General features: G+C 35.3%; 1 protein-coding gene across 2 annotated transcripts in view; it reads right to left on the bottom strand.

Moving 5' to 3' along the window:
- LOC122637485 overlaps positions 1 to 19,038 on the bottom strand; it is a 32,152-nt gene extending 13,114 nt beyond the window's left edge. The window contains exon 1 of one of the 2 annotated variants that reach the window (XM_043829636.1): positions 18,833 to 19,038. In XM_043829636.1, the coding sequence (XP_043685571.1) occupies positions 18,833 to 18,935 (103 nt within the window). In that variant the 5' untranslated portion in view covers positions 18,936 to 19,038. Of the gene's footprint in view, positions 1 to 11,274; positions 13,160 to 18,832 lie in introns of those variants that run through there. The other variant, XM_043829635.1, reaches the window with a different exon arrangement.
- Between the last annotated feature and the right edge of the window lie 7 nt (positions 19,039 to 19,045).

Below are 19,045 nucleotides of genomic sequence, written 5' to 3' on the forward strand. Positions count from 1 at the left end.
AAAGTTAAAAGTGGGAAGTGCGAGGGCGAAAAAGATAAGAGACCTACGAGATGGAAGATGGAGGAGAAGTTGTTAATGCGTTCAAATTAGTTCATTAATAATGCCAGAGTTTGCGATCGTAGCGTAATCGTCGTACATTTTGAATATTTTCAAATATCGGCTGTTTGCATCAGAAACCTATTAGTGCAGTACAAAACTGACATTATCATTTTCAATAGTCTCTCTCACAACGTTCTCGAGTGTAATACAAAAACTCGCAGTAATTCCTAAGAGATATATTTCGACATAAGATGTAAATAATGTATTTTAGTACTATCACGTAGCTAAATAAAGATAAGCATTCCAAATTAATCAAATATCGTCGATTCATTTAGAAAAAGCTTTCCGATATACGCAAACGATTTAACAAGAACAAGAACAAGAACGTTCGTTCGATCTATATTTCATTTCTTCTCGAGACCTTTGTAGAATGTTTTTGGCATGGCCACTGGCGACCAGTCCGTCATTTTTAATTATGTTTTCTAACCTTTTGTTCTACCTGTCTCTCCAACGGTCCCTGAACCGTCATCGGTAGGATAATGAAGTCCCATTGGTACAACCCGAATACACAATTAGTGCTTGTAATGTTGCCTCTGAAAGCAGGCGAACGAGACGATGGCGTTCTCCCTCTCAATATTCAAAACGAGAACCAACCGCGACGCAATTGTCCCTATATCTCCTTCTAACCCTACTATAACTCTGTACCTAACTGTATCGCAGAGTCCCCGAGTGCCATTCAGTCATCGAGTTTCCGTCGTTTTCAAATCGTTCCTTCTCTTTCATTTCTCTTCTTCCACTTCTCTCTCTCTCTCTCTCTCTCTCTCTCTCTTTCTCTCTCTCTCTCTCACGTTCGAAGATTATCCTCTGATGCACGCGAAGATTTTTCTGAGAGAGGATATATAAAGAGATAAGCGATTTAACCACTTAATTCACTCGGTGTCCCTTTTTCTCGTTCTCTCTCTTTCTTTCTTTTTTATTCTCTTCCTCCTTTCCTTTTTTCTTTCCCATACACTTACGCGTTGTACGGAAGAATTATATCACGTCCGTGCCTTTTGGTTACGTTCGTTTTACCAAGAATGGCCTTTTATCGCCACAGAAATGTATGGCTGATGTATTTATGAGATCGGATAAAACGGATTTTTTATGGGAGCTGGATGTCCGTTTAAAGAATTTCTTGGAACGTTAGGGGAACGGTTATCGATATGCGATTATTTTACTGCCTCGTTTTCTTTTTCTTTTTTAATAGTGTTATTAGAAGATTAATATGATTTATTATCGTAATGTAAGCTGGTACACGTACGAGTCGATGTAATAAAAAATTTTCATTTTTCTCCGTGATTGAAAAACAATAATCGCAAATTGTTAGATTCAATGTCGATATACGTATATCTTATAAAATTTAAGACGGGAGAATAAGAGAATGGAAAATGGAGAGAAAAAAGTGGAAGAGAGAGAGAAAAATTTCTATTCCCATAGAATGGACTCTTCGATTCTACGAAAGGCTGAAAGTGTCGCTACTCAAGAAATCTAAAGTACTAAATCTAGATTCGATCTTTGCGTTAAGGACGAGACTCTCGATGCAGAAGGTTTTCTATGTCCGTGAAGAGGATATCAAGAGCCTCGATAGCTATCTCTGATTCATCACTTTTCAAATCGACCTCTCTCTGACTTCTTTTTTTTTGCTTCCCTCGACATTTTTCCTAGACCAATCGCGAATAAAGTGAAATCGATCGTATGAAACTTTGAAATCCATTCGGAAAATGAATTCGAATTCGACATGAGAAAATATCGCGTATTTGAGCGGTATCATTTTGGTAGAATTTTTAATCTCGACTTTATGATATAACACTCGTGTTTTCTTTTTTTATTTATTTGTTTTCTTTTTTTTTTTTTTTCTGTGAAATCGTATTGCCGGAAGATAGAAAACTTCGGTCGAAACTTCTTTCCAAGCAAACTGAGTCGCGAAACTTTTGTGTACGTGAGAGTGCAATTAAAAGAGATTTCGCGAGTGCTTTCGAAAAGCGACGTTCTACTAACTTGTCGAAAGAATACATCTTTGTAATTACGTTATACATATTAATATAACCATGAGATGTGTTTCATTATGATGTACCTAATAAATCCAATCTCTTTTTGAACATTACTTATTCAGATAGTAATAATCAACATTTATTATTGTATAAAAGATATGTATACAATTATTGAGCGAATTATCTATATTTTTTTTTTTTTCATTACTATTTCTTAGTCTATATTTTTATTCATTACTACAGAAATAACGTAAATCTATTTTCCTGAAAACTTTTTATTTCGGCATTATATTTAATTACATACATTCGTACGTATCTCAAATCACAATTGAAAAGCTAAACTTTCATAAAAATATTTTCTTCTAAAAATAGAGTCGTAAACATAAAACAAAACAATGAGAGATAATAAATGTTATTTCAAATAACAATCGTGCCATTTAAATTGGATTAACTATATTGAAGTATTTGTGAAACAATGTGGAGATTATGTGAGAAAAGACGAGACGTAAGTAACGAGTCTTGAGATCAAACAATAGAAGTAAAAAAATGAAAAAAACGAAAGAAAGAGAAAGAGAAAGAGAAAGAGAAAGAGAGAGAGAGAGAGGGAGAGAGAGAGGGAGAGAGAGAGAGAGAGAGAGAGAGAGAGAGACGTGGACAAAGAGATCGATCGATCTATCTTAATCGAAACTTGAGATTACTTGTAGTCTCGAAAGTATTCGTCAAGTCTCTAAGACGATTTTTTTTCTCTCGTAATAAAGGCAACGACCCCCACATTCAGGCTGGAATAATTGGCATTAATGAATCGGGTTGAAACCAGCACGGATCTTATAAACTAACGAGCTCAACCGCGACAGGGACCGAAAGGGTAAGAGAGAGAAAGAGAAAGAGAAGAAAAAAGAGACAACGACGAAGTGGCCATGGTATTGTCCCACGACTTTGACTCGACGTTAACGAGCGCGTACAAACATTGGACCAGGGAGCGCGCTTTAACCTTTAAAATTTCTTTTCTTTTTCTCTTTCTTTTTCTCTTTCTTTTTCTTTTTCTTTTTCTTTTTCTTTTTCTTCTTCGCCATTTCTTCCCGTCTCTCGAGATGGTTCTCTTGTCTTCTTTCCGTTTCTTTTCCCTCCTTTTTCTTTATTTTTTTTTTTTTTCTTTCTTACCGACACGATCCGGGCTCTCATTTAGATTTCTTATGTTAGACAAAAGTAAATCGTTTGGAAAGCTTATCAATTATCTCAATTATGCAATCCCAGGACAATAAATTAAATATCTAGCATACTCCCTCTATCACATGTGTGTATATATACTAAACTAAATGAAACATACCAATGTAAACTTTTTCAATAAAGGATTCCTATTGTTTTCCCGTTTTCCATCCAGTCCTCGCTTGTTCGATTTTAAAAAGCAACGTGACCACTTTGTTTCTCTGATTTATTCAACGTAGTTTGCAAAAAGAAATTACTTTTTATTATCGTACGAACAAACACATTATGATCCATTCGAATAATTTCTATTGGTTAAACGATATCATTGAGAGGATCAAAACGTTTACTTCTTTTCGCTTGTAAGGGAATAAGAAAAGAATAAGGACTAAATAAATAAATAAAGAAAGAAATAAAAAAGAAAAACTATAAATGAGCCATTTCATGGTAATATTTATTTCATGTCAGAAAAATGATGGATAGTTAAGATTTTCATGACTCCACTTTTTAAAAGGAATGAGGGATAAGGGATAAAGAGACGCTCGATGGAACGGCCAAGTTAGATAGCGAATCGAACTAACAATGTCGATCAATGAAAAAGCTCTCGCTTTACGCTTCATTGTCCGTGGATTCATCGATGACAAATTACAAATTGTCGATTGTATGGGCAAACCTGGAGAGAGGGAGGTTCGATCGGTGGGTCAGAAAGTAGCAGAGCAGATTTCTGGAGGGTCGTTTGCTGTCCCTCAATGAAATCAATCTTGTTCTTTCACGTAAAAATTAAAAATAACGTACGGGATACGACGCGTAAAAACGAACATAGTTTATTCAACGAACACCATTAATAATCGATGGTACGCGTATTCGTTCTGATAATTAAAAAATAAATCGAAGAATAATAATCGTGTTGTTATCTCCTCTCTGATTACTTTTTTATCGCGATATCTTCGCGACGACGGTCAGGAGATAACAATTTTCTCTGTTGTTTCTTTTCCTTTTTTTTTCTTTCTTTCTTTCTCTCTTTTCTTCTTTCTTTCCTTCTCTCTCTTTTTTTTTTTTTTTTTTTTTTAATTATTTTTTATCGCAATTGAAATCTTTCTTTTTCTTTTTATCTGCTTATATTTTCGTTTCTTCATATGCGAACTTTAAATATAAATTTGCTGTAGAAAACGATGATCCTCGATGAAGGGGAGATAAATAGAAGCGCATATGTCGGTGCATCGAGCTTTCGAAAAGTATCATTAACGCACCGACGATCGAGGTCAAAAGCTTGCGTACATGTCACGCGTGTTCGCGCAAGCGCGTACTTACGAATATACGCGTTCACGCGCGTTCACGCTACCGTGTGTTTTGTAACGTGTATACGCCCTGTGTAAGAGAATAAATCGGACCGAATGCACGCGGGTTTCATATCTTTTTCTATCTGTCATCAACAGATTTACGGTTCGAGCAACGTAAATATAATACGTAGGATTTTATTGACTGAATGATCCGATGACGATTTGTCTCAGTCAATATTATTTTAATGAAAATACTTTTGGAAGGTTCGTACCGATTCTCCTTTATCGTCGATGAAACTACAAAATTGTAGTGAATCGATAAATATAAATATATAAACTATAAACATTTGGTCAAAGTCATCGGTACAAAATTAAAAATCGCTTTTTTCTTTTATTACTTCTCTCTGTACATACGCGTACATATATAAAGATACATATATAAACGAACTTTTTGAATGATCCAAAACTTTGAATATCTAGATGCTTCAAAGAATTATAAAAAAAATTATACAACAAATTATGTAACATGTTATAAACCAAGAAAGTTACGGAATAAAAGTCAAGAAAATAGTATTACAGATTGATTTACCTTCGATCAATATTAAGACGGAATAGCTGCAAAGTTCCTCGAAGATAACTCCTAAGCGGATAGATTTACAAAGAGAAAGATAGAGAGACAGAGAGAGAGAAAGAGAAGGAGAGAAAGAGAAAGAGAAAGAGAAGGTGGGAGAAAGCGACAGAGAGCGAGCGAGAGCGAGAGCGAGAGCGAGAGCGAGAGCGAGAGAGAGAGAGAGAGAGAGAGAGAGAGAGAGAGAGAGAGTGAGAGATCGGGGAAACTCGTTGAAGGCAAATGGTCGGATTAACGTCAGCCATCGTTCATGCCAGTTTCCCGAAACGCGGTGCGCGGTAAACGTGACAACGATCTGAAGAGGCCTTAAAGGTCGACCCAACAAACACGAGATCGACAGTCGAAAGTGGTCCTTCAACGAGACGGACCTCTCCGCGCTTCCTCGTTTTCTCTATTGTTTCTGCGAACGACATCAAGCACGCGTCCGCGAATAATAAATTCGTCCTGTCGAGTTTCATTCCTCTCTTCCTTCGTCCTCTTTCTCTCTCTCTGACTCTCTTTATCTCTGTCTACTTCTATACCTCTTCCTCTCTCTATATATATATGTATATGTATATGTATATATATATATATATATATATATATATATATATATATATGTCAACAATACCAGACGAGAAGAGTCGGTCAGCAATGAACAGAGAAAGGAACGCACAAAACAGAGAGAGGAACAAAGAATTCCAAAAGAGAATATTTTTATTATCTCCGATTATTATTGATCATCGCCAACAATGCGTATTATGTCTGGACACGTTTTCCTTGATTTTCCTCTTTTATTTCTATTTTTTTTTTTTTTTTACACGTCAAGTTTATCGACTATGAGATAGAAATTCTTCTGACGATCATTAGACGGATAAAGTTCTCACGTTTGAATATTTCGATAATAATATAAGCTTCTATATCGAGGTTTAAAACTTTTTTACGATATTGATTGTACGATATCGAGAAATGATATTGTCTGTAATCGGTACTATACATAAAAGTAATTAATGTTGGCATAAACAATCATTCCATTCGACATTTCTCATGAAATTTGAACGATACTTCCAGGGAAATAATTAACTGCGTTTATACGAATCATTCCGATTATAAATTATATTCTTAAATAAATATATTTTTAATGTGCAACGATATATATATTTCTTTATACGTGAATTATATAGTTCTATGTACATTACGTATGTACCATGAAAAATATCAGGAATTCTTTCTGATACGGATACTTTCGTCGAATTTACGTATCAAAATGTTTAACCATATTTCCTGGCCATCTTTCTCTCTCTCTCTCTCTCTCTCTCTATATATGTTAATATTTCGGTTATAGAGATAGGAGAGTAAAGTTTCGTTGTGGTATCTAGCACAGCATGGACCAACATAAACAAACACGAACGTGAGTCCCTCTTGTAGCGTGTTTTCTTGTCATTTCGCAAAAGTTCACTAGACGACAGCTAATTTGCATAACACGGACGTGCAATAATCCGCATAACTTATAGAAGTTTACATTGAGAAGGTAACGCGTCCCACGTGGCACGAATGCGAACTATCGAATTCGACTGATTTTACAGACTTGCGTTTAAACACTTACTATAATACCGAGGTTAATCAATATGGGGGGGAACGAAGAAAAGTAGGAGGGAGTGAATTATCTCGAGCACGAATTGTACGACAATGGCTACTCAAAACATTCTTAGATATAATACGTCGATATATACGTACGTATATGTAAACATAAACATACATAACAATGAAAGAAAGAGAGAGAGAAAAAGAGAGAGAAGAATTAATGAGTAAATTACTTTATAGAAAAATATAATTACGTGATCCATTAATAGAAACAAAGGTATCGACGCAAATAACGAATGTAATTATGTAAGAGGGTAAAAAGTAATTATGGTGCGCGGGCAACTGATCTCATGAACGATAAATGAACGAGTCAAACGAAATCTTGAATGACAATAAAAACATATATATATATATATATATATATATATATATATATACACAACTTGCATGCGTGCCGTCTCTCTTCTCTTTCTCTCTCTTTTTCCCCTTCTCTTGTTTCCTCTATTCTCAGCATATAACTCAACATTAATTTCAGTATCGGTCTGTACGCAGCTATTATGAGTCCTATTGTTAATCCTAACTATTGTCACAGAGCTACTCACGTGCAACCGCGATGTTACTACCTCAGTACATTGTACATTTGATTGTAGCGTAATATAAGCTTGTATGGAATTAATAGTAGAGAAAGAGATAGACAAATTTGATATATACAGATACATACGTGTATCTTAAATTATATAACAAGACTTAATTTCGAGAAATTGTTGAAAGCTAATAAAATCAAAAATATTTAAAAGGAATAGAAAAATATATATATATATATTCATGTTAACACTGTTGATCAAATTTTTATTTAATTTTATTACAAAGTAAAAAAAGAAAAAGAAGAATCAATGATCTCAACGATTCATATTCAGAAAGAACGTCAAGAAGAACAAAATCAAAGCACAGCAAAGCAATGAGAAGAATCATAGAAATAGCCGAAGGCGATTCGATGTAGGAGAAGACGTTATCCATCTTATTGCCGTAGCGTATCTGAGCATTTCCCTTATTCTTACGTGTTTACGTATGAAAATGATGCACTCGAGGAAATAGAAGCCAGGAAATATCGCGAAACGCGCGGCGAAATGGGCTACGAAAGGGAGTGAAATGGAGGTGATGGGGGTTTGGTGACAGGTAGGGAAATGGGCGCGCGCACGTTGAGACAGATCGCATCTTGGCTAGGATTACCCTTTCTCTCTCTCTCTCTCTCTTTCTCTTTCTCTCTCCTCCTCTTCCATCATCTCTCTCTCTCTCTCTCTCTCCCCCACTCCTCCCGATCTTTCTCTCTCTCTCTCTCTCTCTCTCTCTCTCTCTCTATCTGTCTGTCGGCCTGTCTGTCTTCTCAGAGCCACATTTCGAAGCTGGGCTCCAGATCATCATACATATGTGTGCATACATTCGTTATCACGGTATTGTCGCGCATCGCTATAATCCACGCATAGTCACGAACGCTTTGCATGCGAAGTCTACCTACGGATGGATAATAGATTGCACGCGGCGTGTGATATTTTCTCTTACTATAGTTCTATCTTCCAGTCTATCTTCTTCAGATAAACTTAGCTCTTGGATCGTAGGTCTCGATCAGATCCTGTTCATACGAGATGAAATACGTGTAACGCTCGGTGAGTTGGTGAAAAAAGAAACAAAAAAGAAAGAGAAAAAAAGTATTATCTATTATATCATGCTTGCGAAACGTTTCAACCGGTGGAACCTACATACATACATACATACATGCATATGTTCATGGATGGCTATTCGCTGTACCGTATCTCCTTCGAATGATCGCGGACGAGAATTCGAACATAAACAGTAGCGAGTCAAAGCTTGTTTCCCGGATGGAACAGATATAATATTTGTATATGCGAACGTTGATATTTAAGTTCTATTGAAATAGTACTCGAAACTCTTGTTCCCGTAGATATATTTACCTACTCGGAGGATATAGCCGCTACAATAAATGGGATATTGCAGGCACCGTAATCTTCGGATAACCTTAATAATATCAATATTTACGTATGGAACGTGAAAATCGTTTATACAAATTGAAATTATTATTAATAATCGTGTATTATACAAACCTTTTACTAACATCCCATTCGTTCACGTATATAGAACAACGAGACTATTTTAAAGCTGTAATTCGTTAATTAACATAATACGGAGGTTTGAATAAGCTCGTCAATTATTTTATATTGGATTTATGTTAATCGATTTGTGTTAATCAATTTATTTTATTTCAACTGGAGAATTATGACGTGCGGTCGACGTCGGTCGAATGTTGGATTTACTCGTGCGCAATATGACTGCTTCGTTAATGGAATTCATTTTATTCTTATCTACGAAAGATAAAATTTACATTCATTTCCTTTTTGTTTTATTATTCTTTAATACGACACTTGTCTATATATCCTTCGCGTTTTTATTTCAATGATTAATATATCGATTTGCAAGTCCGACGCATACGTTCGTTCTTCCATATAACGTCTATCTTGGATATTCGCATAGAGTTTCGCGTGCTATAGAGGCTGCACGCAAGTGAAGTCACTTGAACTTCAAACCGTGCAATGCGAGGCTAGATTTTTCTCGTTAAAAGTATCAACGGAGTGCGAGATGGAAATTTGTACATTTTTTAGAATCTCACGCTCCAAAAAACGCAACGAATATACGCACTAGAAAGAAGTCTTTCAATGAGAAATCGTTGAAAACTATTTCAAATCGATTTAACAATAACAAAAAAAAAAAGAAGTTCTCTAGCGAAACTCTAACTCTAACAAAAGTTTATAAAATTCTTCATAAAAACAATCAAGATAAAATCTATGAAATAAGAAGAAACAGGGCTGTCAAGCAAAAAAAAAAAAAAATAAAAAGGAATAATCGAAAAGTCACGCAAACGGCTCGATCAATTGCAATTGAAACATAAACAAAGTGTAGTAGAATCGAGTGCAAAGGGTCGATCGCCGTGTAACCGTTGCTTTTTCGTACACGCTCCGCTATCAAGGATAATATCAATCCGATAAGGGATAAATTCGCGGGTAGAATCACAAAGGGAGCGCTACGGAAATCGTGGAGCAGATCACTGATACGAAATTAATGGTCCTCATCCATGAATATTCTACGCGTACTTGTACGTGTAGAGCGAGAGCGAGAGTGAGAGAGAGAGAGAGAGAGAGAGAGAGAGAGAGAGAGAGAGAGAGAGAAAGAGATTGCAGAGAACGTATATGGAGAATTCGGAGGCGTTGCATAGGGCTTATGTGTGTGGATGATATTCTAATGGGCGGTAGTCCGAGCAGGCCTCTCTCGCGCATTTAGTCGAATGGGGTAAAACTGCGGTTATTTGCGGTGCACTTCAATCGAATTGGCTGCCGTTTGCATAATCGCCTCCCGGTTTCGCGTACACGACGGCGGCATTCGTCAGCGTTCATGCAACTTTTCTCACGATCACTGCCCGCAGATTTTTCCATTTCTATCTCTTTTCTTTCTCCCTCTCTTTCTCTCTCTTCGTTTCTCTTTTTCTTCAACAGTCGATAAAAAGAACGTTTTCCCATACTTTTTCTCTTTTAAACGTCAGAGAGACAACTATTTAACAGTCTATCGCCTTCGTCGGTTTCCATTCTTTTCTTCCTTACAATAGTGTATTGTCTACAATTTATGAATATTCGTTCGATACTCAGAATTGAAGGCGCTCTATAAAAATCTATGTTGATTACACGACTTCGACCTTTTCATTTCTATCAATTCAATAAATTCGTTCAACAATTTGTAAAGTTGCGTTTTGCAATGTACCCACGCGTTAAAAAATTATTTCAACTACCGTTCTACTTGAAATTTGCGATTGGTTATGATTTTCTGGATTTATTAGTACTTTGAAGAGAATGGATGAACCAATTAATAAATTAGCATGATATAATTATTTTTTTTTACGCTCTCTACTTTCCTCACGAACTCCCTCCGATACTACCTTTTTTAATTAGAGGGAATGTGTTACAATATATTATTAACTTCCGAGCGTGTGCTTTTGAAATTGATCGAATCGTTATGTTCGCATGAACGACGTAATAAAGATATAGAATTTTAACAGTATAAGATAAGTTCGAATAATTTTGTTATATTTCACATTGTTACAGTTACAGATGTAAATAAATATTTAACACGATTATTTCATCGATTTCGCATCGTAAAGCTCGGAAAACATTAATTCTGGAAAAGTAAGAAAAAGTTTGGGTTACGTCTGAGTAGGATGTAATGGAGTGTGGCAAAGACGAATGTAAATGGTCTTTGAAGATAAAAAGAGTCAAAGAGAAGAGAAAACGAAGGAGAAAAGGGGAAAAAAGAAAGAAATGAAAGAAGAAGAGGAGGAGAAGTAAAAGGAGGAGAAGAAGAAGAAGTAGAAGAAGAAGAAGAAGATGGAAAAGAAGGATGAGAAGACGAAGGTAAAAGAAAGAGTGGGAGGGAACTTGGGATCGCCTCGACGAGATTAAAGTCGTCTCACCTGTCGTCGGTGAGGAGTAGAGTAGCACCGCCAGTAGTACCAGCTGCATTTTAGTCAGACACTTTCCGCACCTGGAGCACGATTCACCTACCGAAGTGGCGGCCCACTTGCGCACCTGCACCCTCGAGTGGTTCATCGTTCACTTGACATTTGTCCGGAGAAAAATCTACGGCGCTTTCGCGCGGACCGATTGTCTTTCAAAGAGAGAAAAAAAAAAGAAGAAGAAGAAGAAGCTGACCTCGGAGCACCGTTCCTCTTTTCTCGTAATTTATAATCCAAGTAGTAATTGAACTTATTGGATTCTTTATTAAGGTTTTCCCTCTTCTGTAATTTTACCTAGGACGATGAAACTCCTAGGATTTGCAATTTTAACTTTTCTATTACGGCCACTTTTCTCTCTCTCTTTGCTTTTTTTATTTTTACTTTCTTCCCTGAAAGAGGAGATCTTTACGACATCCCGACGTAATTTCTAATCTTCCTTGTTAATTGAAACTACTTAATTTTCCATCACAGCTGTCCCTCCTACAAAAACTCTTATACACGCTCGTGTATTTTTACCCCCTACAACGATTGCAAAATTCCTTTTCTTTTTCTCCTTTTTCTTCTTTCTCTTTTTACTGCGAAAATCTTCGTTTTCTCGTTGTAACGGTTGCTAAAATTGAAACTGGACTTTTCTTTGTCGCTTGTTCTCGATCGTTCTCTTTTTCCCTCTCTTTCCCTTGTTTCTTTCGGTAATCCTCCCTTTTGCTCTCTTTGTCCTTAGGACGCTAATTAGCGCAAATTAATTATTCCTGCCATCGGAAACGCTAACGCTACTTATCAAACTTTTCTCGGTTTCTCTTTCGAAATGTATTCACTACTGTTAAACCATGATACGAATGTTTCCCAGTAGATTTGTGGCTTGAAGTACGTTTGCGAATACTTATGGAGTTTCCTTCGTTGGTTCTCTCTACACAGCTCGCCGTTTCTGTCCAAGTATCGTTCTACTTATCGTTCGTCTGATCCAATTATTGGATACTCGTCTTCCCAACTTACTCTTACATTCTTTTCATTTTGTTCTCTACTCGAATCATCATACGCTCTATAATTCAAATTCCTCCTCTCACAGAAAACTTCTTTTTTTTTTTTTAATTATTCGCACGCGATAATCAAACATGCACTAATCACTCGAGCATATCTTCTTCCGTAATCTGCAATCTTCACTTCGTATCGATGAGCCAAACGAGAAATAGCAAAACGAAATTCCAACAACATTTTTGAATGCTAGAAAGACAAAAAAACGGAGAGAGAAACGCGAGTATTTCAACGAAATTTTCCCACGTGCCACTTCCTCACTTAACCACGTGGCTATGATATTCATTCACGATGTTAGTCACTTTTAATGATATTACATCGACCTAACCTCTCACTTATTCTTCTCCTTCGATATTTTTCGTTTTATCACGTCTTCGTCATATTCTCTTCGGTCTCTCACTTGTAAGAATCAAGAAACACGCGATCCATCGTTTGAATCTTCTTTCTGTCGTAAACATTCACATCACAAATAACACATTATCATCTCCAAAGAGTCTCCAAAGAAGTTATCTTTGTATAAAATGAATTATTATAATATTCGTAAAGAGAAAATACGTGGGAATATCACTTGCGAGATGATTGAAAGATCGTTGAAAATTTGATGAAATCTTCACGTATGATTAATTTCCGTAAGAGAAATATGGAATCATCGATTGACACATAGCAAGTGAAAAATGTTGACACATAGCAAGGAACCTTTTCCATCGGCAGTTCGTAGTTAACAGAAAGCCTTGGCGGGAGCTCTACGACGAATAAGGTACTACTCCCACACGCGCATGCTCTTCCATTCTTTGGATCATCGTCCACCACCAACCTCTCTTGCTTTCTCCCTCTCTGTGCCCCCCCTCTCTCTCTCTTTATTCCCCTCTCCCTTTTCCTATGATCCTTGTGAAGAGTACTTTCGCTCTCGCTCCGTTCTACACAGCTCACGTCTCTCGATCTGTTTTCTTTTCGTTCGCTTCTATTCGTCTCGATATTGCCCCTACCACCAACATCGTACGGAGAACTGCACGTGGACGTAATGCAACTGAGGGTTGGAACGATCCATAAATCAATTAATTCGTTTAATAAACCGAAGTATCGTCACTCTGTGACTAGCAATTTTTCGTAAGATTCCCTCTCATATTTCAACTTACACTCATTTTCTCTTATATTCTCTCTATTGCTACCTACCTTCTCCTCTTCTCTCTCTCTCTCTCTCTCTCTCTCTCTCTCTCTCTCTCTCTCTCTCTCTCTCTGTCTGCCTCTTTTGAATTTTTCCATTTGAATTTTTTCGTTTACATACGGAGAAATTGATCTTTTTATTTTGTTTGCGATTCTCTCTTTGTTTTGATTGAATCTTTTTAAAAAATAGTATAGGAAGAAAAATATCATGTTTCTCTCTATATCGTGTATGGGGTCGAAATGAAAACAGAAAATGTAATGAAAAGTTTAACGATTTATTTCAAAATCATTTATTATTGTTTATAAAATTTCTACGATGGCAGAAAGTTCAATATGAAAAAAATTGTAATGTAGAAATAGAGATGCATTTCACAAATGAAATGTTCGGAAAGAAAGGCTTATACGATAACGAGATTAAATAGGGCGAACGGAAAATGTGGTTACTATCAGGAAAGGTTGAAGCTTATTAATGGATCAAGCCCTTAATCGGAATCGAATCGGTCTGTGCGTTGAAAATTACCGTTACGAACGATCACGAAATAACGGATAATGGAATATTCTTTTACGTGTAAATGAACGTTTGGCGCATTCAAGTAAATTACATTGAATAGATTATTTCTTGAGAAATTTTTGTAATGCATGAAAAGAGAGAGAGAGAGAGAGAGAGAGAAAATAACTTTCGCAGAAATGCTTCTAACAGTAGGTATCGTATATTGCCTGTAGAACGAACGACGAAATGTAATTCTCGAGTACAATGGTAACGGTGGAAGCACGTTCGTTAATATTTGCAGGTATAGAGGTGGGATGATAATTCATACAGTGAATACAATTGGTGTATTATGTTTCAATATGTGAGCTGACCGATATTGCGATCGAACGTGACCACGTAAAAATGGGGTTACATTTATTTGTCTCGTGTTAGTGTAAAGATGAGAGCTAATTCAATTATAACGGGGGCCTATTCATCGTTCGTTTACGTTTACTACCAGGGTCTAATTTTCCCAAAACGAGTTTTCGCGTAGTTTAATTCGATTGTGGACGTAGAACCAAACATCGATTAAACTAATCGACCCCAATAAGCTTAAACTCGTAAAACCACTTCCCCGTGCATATTCAAGATTAAATGAAATCGAGTAGAAAATTTAGTAGTAGGTAGACCGTATTCGTTTGCAGGAGTATATTATTTTTTAGATTTTATTAGCTTAACAAGATATATGCAGGATAAGTTTTTTGAATAGAGACACCTAAATATCTCTGAAGCAACGTACTATCAAAAAGAAAGTTTAAAACAAAAGTTGTATATTCATACATGATTTTACTCTTTCTCGTTACTTTAAATTTGCGATCGAGTTTATCATATTTACTTTCGAGATGATAATCGTTAAATAGACTCGATTTTTCTTCAAAATGTGTGCTTATTTGACTCTAAAATTTTTCATTCGACCGACCCTTCGAAGTGAATGAAAGTGAACTTATCACATCATTTTTCGAAATACCCTGTTAAAATCGTTATTATCGTAATGTCTCAAGGTAAGTGTTATCGCGTTGAGAAGGTCTTAAGGTCCGTTAAGAGCTCATTTGTCTTTGGAACTCATCTTTCCGGTTCTCTTCTCTCGTATCTAGCGAAAACTCATTTATACCGAAACGACCCTTGTCCACCACAAAATGGTCCTTGAAAACATCTTCAAATTCGAGAATTGATTTGCCATCCCTTCTCAATCCTTATACCCACGCTTTCTATTTCCTCATTTTATCTATTATCGAAAAGTCGATCTTCGTTAGATCCCTTTATGATCCAGTTTAATCTGAAAATCCTGTTAATGTATCACGCAGAAGAAATCAATCTGCGTTATCTTCGCACGAATTATTTTTTCTGACCGAACTGACTGATCTTGACGTTAATAAAAAAAAATGATAAAGTTAACTCGACGTTGTTTTTTCTTTTTCTTTTCTTTTTTTTTTGTTTTTTTTTTTTTTTGCTTTCTCTTCATTCGACTAAATTCGTAAAACGTATTGATCGCCATTCGCTAATAAAAGAGAAAAAGAGATAAGATTAAAGGATTTCAACTTTGTATTCCTCCATATTTCTCTTTGATTCTTCGCCATTAACAGAACAGACTTGATTTCCTTTAACGAAATCACGCACATTTTTCTTCATTAGGATGATTACGAGTAAATAGGATCAAACAAGTACCTACCGCTATATTTATATCGTTCTACAAACCGTTTAGGTGTGGCTCGAAGGGAGGGAGTATGTATTATCATCCAGACTTGATTTCCTGGCGTGTCGACAGAAAATTAAAGCTAATCATTCGCTTATAGTAGATTGCCAAGATAAATGGATTGATGTAGGTGGAACAGTATTGTCAAATTATTAAAAAATAATGCACCGATCTTTTATGTGAAACAGAAACAAATGTTGAATATAATAAACAAATATAATAAACATGTTGAAATTATTTTCTTTTTTGGGATCATTCTTTTGATCTGTAAATTATATTGAATTATTACGATATAAAAATGGAAATATTGTGAAACATGTTGAAATTAGAATGGCGTCTAATGAGCCACACAAAATGATCGGGAAAATCAGCTCTGTTATTTTCGCACGAATAGTTATCCATTGAGACGTGAATCAGGTATAATAGGCAGTAATGGAACGATAAGCTTCATGAGGATACATAAAATATTTTATCTAAAAATGTGTGATCACATTGAAAGTTCAGCGTCGAACATAAGCAATTTATTTATGTCGTTATAACGTCTTGAACTTTTCGATATTACTTTTCCATTATTCCCTTCCGAATTTAAACCTGTTCTATTTTGCAGGATCGATTTTATTTCGACATTATTGCAAGATCTATTTCTTGGATCTATATATTTAAAAATCATCATTTTCTCGATCTACGTTTATCACGTATAAATCTATGTTCCAGTAAATAAGTAAACGGCCGCGCGTTTAATTTTTAACTTTATTTATGATTAAATAAACTATCACGATTCTATAATAATCGAAAATTAATGGGAATGTCTAGTCAATTTTGAAAAGAAGAAGATGATGAAACAACGAATATATGGGAAAGTAATTACTGATGCAAAAAGGTGTCGATAGTAAAGACTTTATCCTATATATTCAGACACTATTGACCTATATAAATTCTGAGAAAGACTATTGGCCCAATGACCTACGTAATTTCTTGAAAAATACCTGGTATCAATGGCAAGGTAGGTGATAAAAAAAACTGTCTTGCTTGCTTTCCACGCAGACATTCTACACAAGCATATAAATACCTAGAATCAAGCTTGGCGACAACCCAACAAGCGTTCATAAAAACTTTATATGTATCTGTCTCTCGACGCATGATTTTCTCACGTATATATCATCTACACATGCATACATAAATTCTTGGAAAAGTCCAAGCTTCGTAGGTTATGTATTTTCTTATTTCCGAAAAGAAATAAAACTGCGTTGAGACATAAAATATGTACAATATTTTTCCTGTCGGCTCGTCGTACTTTTTCATCTCAAATTATTATTAACATTTATAGCAGAACTTTAACAATGTTCTGTATTAGTATTAGTATATACAAAGTACGTAAGAAATATGATTAAAATTATTTTATATTCAAACTAACGTTCCCAATAATTTATTTATAATTTGCTAATAAATAAATAATCACGTGGATTTGTTTAAACGTTACAAAACTATTAAGGCACATTAAATATAAGATAAATGTAATAGAAAATTTCTTTAAATATTAAGGCTATTCATCATCTCTTTTAATGGTTTATAATTAAACCAGCTTTATAATGATTTACACCAACAATGAGAACAGAAGTAATTCTTGATCAATTTTTATAAAGAAGGTTTCATTTTAAAGTACTACCTTTTTACATTGAAGTACTACTTTTCCAAACGCGAAAGCTTCAAAATTAATACTTTCGATAATTTTCCGATTATTTAAACGATCTTTAATGTACGCGTAACTTAATAAATTAATATTTAAACAATAGCACATTCGTTTAACATTACAAAGATCGTAACGCGAGAGAAACTTAGAATAATTTTAATTTAAATTAAAATATGACTAAGAGCCATTCTCGAAGGGTTCTGTTGAACCTTCGAAAATAATTCAATAGTTCAATAGTTGCCCTCTTGAGTCATAGTTCGTGGAGACCTCTTCGACATATAGCTTCTTCTTTTCTTCGTGCCCTAACCACTGCATTGAAGCATTCCTTACATGCGACGCACAAAAAAGAATTAAAAATAAAAGCCTATTATACATTTTATGAACTATCCTAATCTATGGACGATCAATGGATATGGAAAGAATTCACCAATACTATGCAAAACGATATAAATAATAATATATTAGTATAGTAGTATATGTATTTATTCAGAAATTATATCGCGTAACGACGTACAATACAACCACCTAGCACGAACATATAGATGCAAGGTATATCGAGCGCAATCATTAACGCTATGACAGCCGCCAATAAGGGAGAACTTAAAACTAAACCCATACTAAAAGTTTCTCACCCATACGAGTAACACCTGGGTACACGTATTGACGAGAACGCAGAAAATATAGGAGGGAGAAACGGGAATTAATTTATTAGAAGCTGAAAATCCTGATCTAAAAAATGATTAACTTATTCTAAGGTCTACGAAGCTTATGACTCTACAAGTCTCTTTGTTTTCGTTAGCAATGATTTTACTCTACTTCTTTCTTTCAAAAGCAATGACTCTATTGAGACTTTTCATTGATGAATAAAATTTAATATTTAATTAATTTTTCATATAACAATAATCAAAATACCTCGGACGATTCCTTCTAACAAGTGGCTATTCTAATTAAAGAACAAGATCATGATCTACCACTACTTTCTTAATACATCTGTATCGATATATCGAAGTAAATCGCGATTCAATAGACTAAATACGAAACAATGCATATGACGTAGATCACATCACATACTTTTCTAACGAAATCCGATAAATGAATGCCCGATTTCAATAGTAATATCACGAATATATAAGAACACAAAAGTATTTATTATTTGCACTATTAATAAATCGAACCGATCAAACAAGAAGACCCTATCCTGAGCTAATAAAAATATGCATGCACGATAGATACAAACAATGACAACATATAAACAAATAAAAATGTTCCATTCGTCAGTAAATCCAAAAAAGGAATTACTCACGATCATGCTCCTCCATAATTTATACAAAAAATTATAATCAATAACTCGTGCCGATTCGGACCTTTCGTCCTCGGCACTGAAGACACTTTAAATTTATTCACTCACTACTAAAGAAGTTCTGCGATGGCTCCAAAACACTCGTCCGCGATTTAGGTCGAAATTGTGGGTGGATGATTCGTAGTTGGTTGAAAATGAGGTAGGTCGACATCGAAGTTGATCGAAATCCTCTTCAGTGATGCACTGATTCTAATTCGCGGTAGTTACTTATTAACGGACGATCACTGACTTTATTTCGCGAAACTCTATTGTCTTTTATAA

This window comes from Vespula pensylvanica, chromosome 2 (assembly GCF_014466175.1).
Source record: "Vespula pensylvanica isolate Volc-1 chromosome 2, ASM1446617v1, whole genome shotgun sequence".
Taxonomy (NCBI): Eukaryota; Metazoa; Arthropoda; class Insecta; order Hymenoptera; family Vespidae; genus Vespula; species Vespula pensylvanica.